Source organism: Salmo salar, chromosome ssa05 (genome assembly GCF_905237065.1).
Source record: "Salmo salar chromosome ssa05, Ssal_v3.1, whole genome shotgun sequence".
NCBI classification, from domain to species: domain Eukaryota; kingdom Metazoa; phylum Chordata; class Actinopteri; order Salmoniformes; family Salmonidae; genus Salmo; species Salmo salar.
In genome coordinates this window covers 39,543,075-39,552,005 of record NC_059446.1, presented here as the reverse complement: position 1 = coordinate 39,552,005, position 8,931 = coordinate 39,543,075, and the positions used below count along the sequence as shown (strand labels likewise).

The 8,931-nt window shown below is 39.1% G+C and overlaps 1 protein-coding gene across 1 annotated transcript; it reads left to right on the top strand.

Annotated features, from left to right (window-relative positions):
* The first annotated feature begins 2,130 nt into the window (after window positions 1-2,130).
* On the top strand, window positions 2,131-5,814 carry LOC106593898 (uncharacterized). Its single transcript, XM_014185278.2, has 4 exons — window positions 2,131-2,330; window positions 4,489-4,815; window positions 4,978-5,088; window positions 5,463-5,814. The coding sequence occupies exons 1-4, from the start codon at window positions 2,282-2,284 to the stop codon at window positions 5,636-5,638; spliced, it is 663 nt and encodes a 220-aa protein (XP_014040753.2). The 5' UTR covers window positions 2,131-2,281; the 3' UTR covers window positions 5,639-5,814.
* Window positions 5,815-8,931: the final 3,117 nt, after the last annotated feature.

Here is an 8,931-nt window from a genome sequence, read left to right as displayed (position 1 = left end):
ATTTTATCAGAGTTAAAGCGTACTGTTAGTTAACTAGCAAATGTTAGCTTGCTGGCTCGCGTTACGTGTAGTAATATTATTCTAATCAGAAATCCATTTACATTGCAAGTTATAGCCTATTGTTAGCTAGCTAACATTGAACCTAGTTTTTTAGCTTCCTGTAGATTTATGCTATGTTTGTATTGGTAGTAGTATGAGTTGGGATTATGCCGGTTCATTGTTTAGCTAGCGAGCTACAGGTCTAAACAAAAGACTCCACTTCGGCCAGATTATTACAGGACCCATCAAATTAGCCAGGTGTGTCTGGGGGTGATTAAGGCCATCTATTGTATTTCATGAACATGTGTACACGTGTAGACAATGGTGACCCATCCACTTAGCTAGGATGTGGCTGGGGGGGGGTAGTTATAGCATTTCCTTCACATAACCCATCAATTGCGACATAATACCAAATCAAGGCGGTCGGTAACAAATGTGGTTTTTTTTGCAATACGCTATATATACACACTATCAATTGTTTAGCTGGAATTGAATCTTCCTATCCTGTATAATGTATTTGACTGTGATGTGGTTGTCTCATCCAGCTATCTTAAAATGAATGCACTCACTCTAAATTGCTCTGGATTACTGTATGTCGCTCTGGATAACAGTATCTGCTAAAGGGAAAAAAAACATCAAATGTAAATGTTTTACATAAAAATCTCATATTACTGTATTGAATATCTTTTATACGTTTTATTTATTGAACATTTAGTTATTTGTTGCATTTGACTGTGTAAAACATAGCAGTACTACTTATTTCTCTGAGTGTGAGGTGGATATAAGGCATTTTGCACAAAAACATTAGTCTTTCTGAAATAAAACCATAAAGTAAAAGATTTTAAACAAACACATTTCTATCATTGAAAAACCTCATGCTGCCATGATTAGATATGAAAGAGACTGGTGTTTTCACTAACTTTAAATTTACCAACATTTCTGAAAATGGATAAATAGCGTTTTGGAATGAAACTCTTCATAACATTACCCAAACAAAAGGTCTATTATAATACACTCACTTTGATTTATGGAAAACCTACACTCCCTACATGTGGGAACCATGAGGGCTCACAGTGAACACATGACCTGTGTGGTGTGACAGTGTTTCTCTGTCACAAAAGTTGTCATGTAGAGAAGAGGACCAAGGCGCAGCGGGATTGTGGACACTCATGTTTATTAAAGAAAACATGTAAAGCATCCACTTGAACAAAAAACAAAAACAGTACTTACACCGGCAACAGTGTGGCAGGCTCAAACAAACGCAGTGCACACAAACAATCTCCCACAAAAGACACATACAAACACACCCTAATATATGGGACTCTCAATCAAAGGCAAATGGACAACACCTGCCTTCAATTGAGAGTCCCAACCCCAATTGACCACACATAGACATACAACAGCTAGATCAATCATAGACATACATAACAAGGAACAGTGCCCAAAAACCCCGGAATACACAAATCAAATCCCCTACAACAAACACACCACCCCGAATCACATAAAACGAATACCCTCTGCCACGTCCTGACCAAACTACAATAACAATTAACCCTTATACTGGCCAGGACGTGACATTCTCAACCATTCTTGCAACTTGCACTTGACAACTGACTTGAGTTTGTGTCAGAGAAACACTGTAACAGACACAGCTATTAAAAGGGCATAGTGTTTCTCTAAATAACCTACAGTATAAGACTGAAACAAAGTTCTCACTGTGTAAATCTGGTGTGATAATTTATTTTGTATCACATTAAATCTCATAGCCCTAATATAAATCTAGTCTCAAGATCTCTTGTTCGCTTAAGTATATACGGGGTGGCAGGTAGCCTAGTGGTTAGAGCGTTGGACTAGTAACTGAAAGGTTGTGACATCGAATCCTGGAAGCTGACAAGGTAAAAATCAGTTATTCTGCCACTGAAGGCAGTTAATCCACTGTTCCTAGCCTGTCATTGAAAATAAGAATTTGTTCTTAACTGACTTGCCTAGTTAAAGGTAAAAAAATGCCTTATCCTATATACTAAAATGTTTATGTCTGTGAAATGAAGAAGTGAGATCATGGTTGTGTTCAAACACTTCCTTCCCCATCCCTGAAATGACACGATCATTTAGATGTTTTACTCAAATAGCCTAATGACATTCTGACTTATGTGGCCGGTAGTTTGTTGTTTGTAATCCTAGTTTGGGACTTCAATAGTGAATCTATAGTTGCCACATCAGTAGATACCCATTGTAAAGGAACATGTTAATGATTTTTGGACTTCTGATTATGTCAGCAGAACCCTCTTATGGTAAGATAAAAAATGTTTTTCTATACTGAGATACATACCTGTTTGTCTATGGAGGTCATGCAAAATTAAAACGTCAACAACCCAGTGTTATAAATGGTGTGTAACTGAATAATTACAGCAGCATGCAACACTATTATGAAGAGAAAAGTAACAGTCACAAATCAATGTCACTTATGTAGGATCATAGAGCATTGCAATTTATACTGAACAAAAATATAAACCTAACATGTAAAGTGTTGGTCCCATTTTTCATGAGCTGAAATAAAAGATCCCAAAAATGTTACATATGCACAAAAAGCTTATTTCTCAACATTTGTGCACAAATTTGTTTACATTTGTCACGTCCTGACCAGTAAAGGGGGTTATTTGTTATTGTAGTTTGGTCAGGGCGTGGCAGGGGGTGTTTGTTTTATGTGTTTCGGGGTTTTTGGTTTATGTTCTATGTTAGTATATTTCTATGTTTGTTCTAATGTGTCTATTTCTATGTTTAAGTTTCTTGGGTTGACCTTCAATTGGAGGCAGCTGTTCCTCATTGCCTCTAATTGAAGGTCCTATTTAGTAGGGGTGTTTTTCCATGGGTTTTGTGGGTAGTTGTCTCCGTGTATTGTCAGTGAACCTTACAGGACTGGTTTTCGGCGTTTGTTCAAGACCCGTGAATAATAACAGGATGATTTTTGTTTTTGTTTTCTTCAATAAAAGAAGATGAGCATATATATACCCGCTGCGTTTTGGTCCACTCACTACGACGATTATGACAACATTGCTGTTTGTGAGCATTTCTCCTTTGCCAAGATAATCCATCCACCTGACAGATGTGGCCTATCAGGAAACTGATTCAACAGCGTGATCATTACACAGGTGCACCTTGTGCCGGGGACCATAAAAGGACACTTTTGTCACACAACACAATGCCACAGATGTTTCAAGTTTTGAGGTAGCATGCAATTGACATGCTGACTGAAGGAATGTCCACCCAAGCTTTTTAATGTCTCTAACAACATTGTTTTAGAGAATTTAGCAGTACATACAACCAGCCTCACAACCGCAGACCACACATAACCACGCCCGCCCAGGACATCCACATCCGGCTTCTTTGCCTGTGGGATCGTCTGAGGAGGGTGAGGGGGGAGCTCAGGAGTTTGTGTAATAAGGGTCGTTTAAAGGAAACCAAAATGCGGGGTGTGAAGTGCTCATATTTATTTTTAATGAAAACACTTTGCAAAATAACAAAACGACCAACAACAGTCCCATCAGGTACAAACAACGAAACGGAAAACAACCACCCACAAAACCCCATGAAAAACAGGCTGCCTAAGTATGGCTTCCAATCAGAGACAACGAAAAACACCTGCCTCTGATTGGAAACCATACCCGGCCACAACATAGAAAATACAACACAGAACGACAACCCACATAGAAAACAGAAAACCCAAAATACATAGACAAAAACACCCCCGTCATGCCCTGACCAAACTACTATGGAAAAATGACCTCATACTAAGGTCAGAACGTGACATTCTGTCTGTAATAAAATCCCTTTTGTGGGGAAAAACTCATGCTGATTGGCTGATTTCCCTCTATGAACTTTAACTCAGTAAAATCTTTGAAATGGTTGCATGTTGAGTTCATATTTTTGTTCAGTATAAATTGATGGTTAATTATTTTAAAAGACAAGCTCAAGAAAATGATTTACTTGTCAAAAGATCAGTTTGGGCTATCATAATGTCACAAAGTGAATTAAGTGATAATTTCCGAGAAGCAGGTGTTTGGAGGATATTGGCACGGGTGTTGTTAGTCCCGAGACGAAGTCGAGGGCCGGCATACCGTGCCAATATATCCTCCAAACACCGGCTTCAAAGGAATTATCACATTTATACAATGGGTTGCCAACATATTCAAATATTGATGACATATTTTAATTAAAAACATTGAGAAAGTGGATTGCGCAGTCAGATGGAACAGAGTAAATAGGCATTTTAACGTCATAGATATAGCCAGTGGCAAAACTTGTGTAATAGACACCTGCTGGGATGCGGTTTTAAACAATCAGCATTCAGGATTAGACGCACCAGTTGGATAAATGCTATTAATAAAGTTTTAGCAAAGGATTTACACTTCTCATCACTATCAACAAAACAGCTATTTTTTCTATCCACAGGCATGGAGACATCCTGTAATGCTACACAGAACATGTCGTGTTACGGAGCTCTGGGAGGAACTGTCTATCTCCTGCTGATGAATGATGCCACAGGATCCGAACTTACATTAACAAAAGACCCCACTGGTGCTAATTCAAAGATATTCAAAATGAAAAAAAACAACGTTACCTATATATTAATTAAAGCCAGATCAGAGTTCTTTATCAATAATGGGACATTTAAAATAAATAACACAGAGAGGAGTGATTCTGCTAAATATTGTTTAGAAATCCATAATTCAGAAGGAAGGTACTTGGAGACCAGAGGAGTACAACTGATAATTGGAGGTGAGGAGCTAAAAAACTCACATCTATTTGCCAAATAAGAATATTCCATAGAAGCCAAAGGCAATTTATCTTGAATGCTTGAACGTTGTCATGCATGATTTGTGAGGGACTGTGTCAAACCCCCCACCCACCACCGCTATTTCTCCTCACCATATCATGCAGGAGGATCTTATGGGCCTGTCATAGGGTCACTAGTAGCTGTGGTCCTGGTCCTTGCAGTGGTGGTGGGAGTTTACTGTATTCGCAAGAGGAGGAACCCTCCACAGGCACCAGGTCAGTAATGTGACAGCCAAACAATCTAACACATCTAACAAACGTCAAAGATAAACATCAACACCACTGATTACAACAATCAGTCAGCTCATGTGACTGTTGTTTCAGTGTTGTGGCTCATTTTAGATTTTTTTTTAGGTTGTTGTTCCTACTTTGAATTAGTGTAGGCCTAGATACATTTCGATAGGCCTATTTCCATATCTACAGATTGGTCAAGTGCATGTGAAGGAGGTGAATGGATGCTATTTCTAAATCAACATTAGAGCGTATGTGAGTTGCTTACATACCTCAAATGTTAAATGACAACAAATGATCTGTGCAATATCCTACCATTCCCCCCCCCCCTAAAAACTAATGTAAACATCTCCACACAGATGCTGATGAGAGTCCAGAACTGGAATGTGATGACAGAGGGAAACAGAGGGAGGCTCCAGAGGAGGTGGTGTATGGACAGATTGTAGTGCTGGAGGGTGCCAAACCAAACACTGAGAGAGACAGACCTGAGGGGCAGGAGGAGACTTTGTATGCTGGAATACAGCTTGGCCAATGAGAGCTGCATGTTCGAAGGGTTGGTCTTTTTGAAGTTGTATGGATGCCTTGTTCCTACATTTGTTACTGAAACGAATTGGATTAACTTTCCCATATTACTGTTATATTTCATGACATTCAATGCTGAGGGTTTTGTACATTCTTTACCTAAATAAATAACCCAACAACTGGACTGTCTACATTTGTCATAGTCTCTCTGTTACTGATTTAATGTTTTATTTATTGATGCATTATTTATTTTTTACAAACTCTCAACAAGGTTATTATGCAGTAGTAAAAGTTGTCATTCACTGCAGAAGTTTGTGATTGAAAGGATGGCCCGCTAGTGTGCCCTCTATGAAAGAATGGTTCTTTTTTTTGTTATTTTCTAAATTTGCTTCTAATAAACAAACCCAATTCATCACGGTTTGACCTCCCAGGAATTGCTATATAAATTCAGTCCATAATGATATATTGTTATTCTGTCTAGCTGCAACCCAAAAGGAATCAGTTACAACCGGTCGATGCCATCGCATGTGTCGCAAACAACCATCTGGGAAACATCATTTATTTCTCTCACCTCTCCTCCTCTTAAATCCCCTTTCTTTCTTTCTCCTTCATTTCTTTTTTATAATGTCACAATCTTAAATGGACTGAAAGAGCCGACTAATTGTGAAGAAGGTACTGTGTTAATGTCAGTGATGAACAGCTTGTTCAATATGTTAGAGCTGACCACTGCCCTGACAAAACAAACGAGGTGTCATTTTCTCAGGCAGAATATTTATTTACAATCAGAAGTACACTCTTAGAGGTGAATTCCATATAGAACCCTCCGTGGAAAGGGGACAGCCGAAGAACACTTTTAAGTTCTAGATATAAACTTTTTTTCTAAGAGTGTAGCCTCACATCACTTTTTTACAACTTATCTGATATTACACATCAAGATACATGCATTTAAGTTCCTCTTTCCTTATGGAAAATCAGCACAGAATGAAATATTTAGGATTTTGGTAAAGTACAGTATAGCTTAATTTGCTGACTTGAGCCCTGTGTTATGAAGAGACATGAAGGCTTTGTTTGGACTGTTGGTGATGTTAGCAGGAGTGTCTCATAAGATGTTTCTTTATGTGTCGATTTCCTTGTTTAACGCATGATATAAAGTGCCTTGTTTGTATCATGCAGAAAGTGAACCACTTGATCAAAGTTCTTTGTGGTATACTATAGGCTACTCAGAATCACTTTTGTCAAATGAATCACTCTCATAATGACTAATGATAGATGCAGTGTTTTTCGAACATTGTCTCTTTAAAAGATAGAGTTGTCTCATTATTCATTGTCTCGTGATAATTATAACTGACTGAGGTACTGTTATGTTTCTGAACCTGTTTGGGATAGGGGGCAGTATTTTTACGGCCGGATAAAAAACGTACCCGATTTAATCTGGTTACTACTCCTGCCCAGAAACTAGAATATGTATAATTAGTAGATTTGGATAGAAAACACTCTAAAGTTTCTAAAACTGTTTGAATGATGTCTGTGAGTATAACAGAACTCATATGGCAGGCCAAAACCTGAGAAGATTCTATACAGGAAGTGCCCTGTCTGACAATTTGTTCTCCTTCTAGGGCATCTCTATCAAAAATACAGCATCTCTGCTGTAACATGACATTTTCTAAGGCTTCCATTGGCTCTAGGAAGGCGCCAGAAAGTGGAACGAGAGCTCTCCAGTCTCTGGGCGAAAAACAGCAGGGGTTTTTGTGAGTGGTCCTTCTGAGAACAATGACACTGATGTCCGCGTGCACGAGACGACTCTATTTTTTTCTTTCAGTGTTTGAATGAACACAACGTCGCCCGGTTGGAATATTATCGCTATTTTACGAGAAAAATAGCATACAAAATTATTTGAAACAGCGTTTGACATGCTTCGAAGTACGGTAATGGAATATTTTGAATTTTTTTGTCACGAAATGCGCCGCCGCGTCACCCTTCGGATAGTGACTTGAACGCACGAACAGAACGGAGCTATTTGGATATAACTATGGATTATTTCGAACCAAAACAACATTTGTTGTTGAAGTAGAAGTACTGGGAGTGCATTCTGACGAAGAACAGCAAAGGTAATCCAATTTTTCTTATAGTAAATCTGAGTTTGGTGAGGGCCAAACTTGGTGGGTGTCAAATTAGCTAGCCATGATGGCCGGGCTATCTACTCAGAATATTGCAAAATGTGCTTTCACCGAAAAGCTATTTTAAAATCTGACACCGCGATTGCATAAAGGAGTTCTGTATCTATAATTCTTAAAATAATTGTTATGGTCTTTGTGAACGTTTATCGTGAGTAATTTAGTAAATTCACCGGAAGTTTGCGGTGGGTATGCTAGTTCTGAACATCACATGCTAATGTAAAAAGCTGTTTTTTGATATAAATATGAACTTGATTGAACAAAACATGCAGGTATTGTATAACATAATGTCCTAGGAGTGTCATCTGATGAAGATCAAAGGTTAGTGCTGCATTTAGCTGTGGTTTTGGTTTTTGTGACATATATGCTTGCTTTGAAAATGGCTGTGTGATTATTTTTGGGAGGGTACTCTCCTGACATAATCTAATGTTTTGCTTTCGCTGTAAAGCCTTTTTGAAATCGGACAATGTGGTTAGATAAAGGAGAGTCTTATCTTTCAAATGGTGTAAAATAGTCATATGTTTGAGAAATTGAAATTATAGCATTTTAAGGTTTTTCGTATTTCGCGCAGGCGCTACCATTGGATATTGGCGAGGCGTTCCACTAGCCCATAAATTAACAGCCAGGAGTTCCCGGTTACCTATGTCAAAATTTCTCTTTGCAGGTGAGAGCTTGCGGGACAAGAAGGCACAGGGATGGAGCTTCTGGTCCAAGGGAGAACGTTGAGACAGGACTGCACCTCTCCTGTGTCGGAAGCGTCCACCTCGAGGACGAACTGGAGTTCTGGGTCTGGCTGGGTAAGGATTGGAGCAGAAGTGAAGCGGTGCTTGAGTTCCTGCCTCTGCTTCAGGGGACCAGTGGAATGGAGTGGAGGTGGAGGTGAGAGTGGTGAGAGGAGCTGTCAAACAACTGTAGTCACGGATGAATCGTCTATAAAAATTGTCAAACCCCAGGAAATGCTGTAACTGCTTCAGATTCTCGGGCACAGGCCACACTGTGACTGCCCTAACCTTGGCAGGGTCCATTCTTAGCTGTCCTTGAGCAATAATGTAACCCAAGAAGGACAGAGGAAACATGACTCACATCCAATAGTCTTTGGAGAACGTGTTGCTTGTGAGCCTCAAGGTCCTTT

What these genes read in the sequence shown, in the direction of transcription:
- LOC106593898 (XM_014185278.2), top strand. Translation starts at nt 2,282, where the DNA reads ATGTTAATGATTTTTGGACTTCTGATTATGTCAGCAGAACCCTCTTAT. An exon ending in GTCAGCAGAACCCTCTTATG is followed by an intron (nt 2,331 to 4,488) that starts GTAAGATAAAAA and finishes TTCTATCCACAG; the next exon opens with GCATGGAGACATCCTGTAAT. An exon ending in AGTACAACTGATAATTGGAG is followed by an intron (nt 4,816 to 4,977) that starts GTGAGGAGCTAA and finishes CATATCATGCAG; the next exon opens with GAGGATCTTATGGGCCTGTC.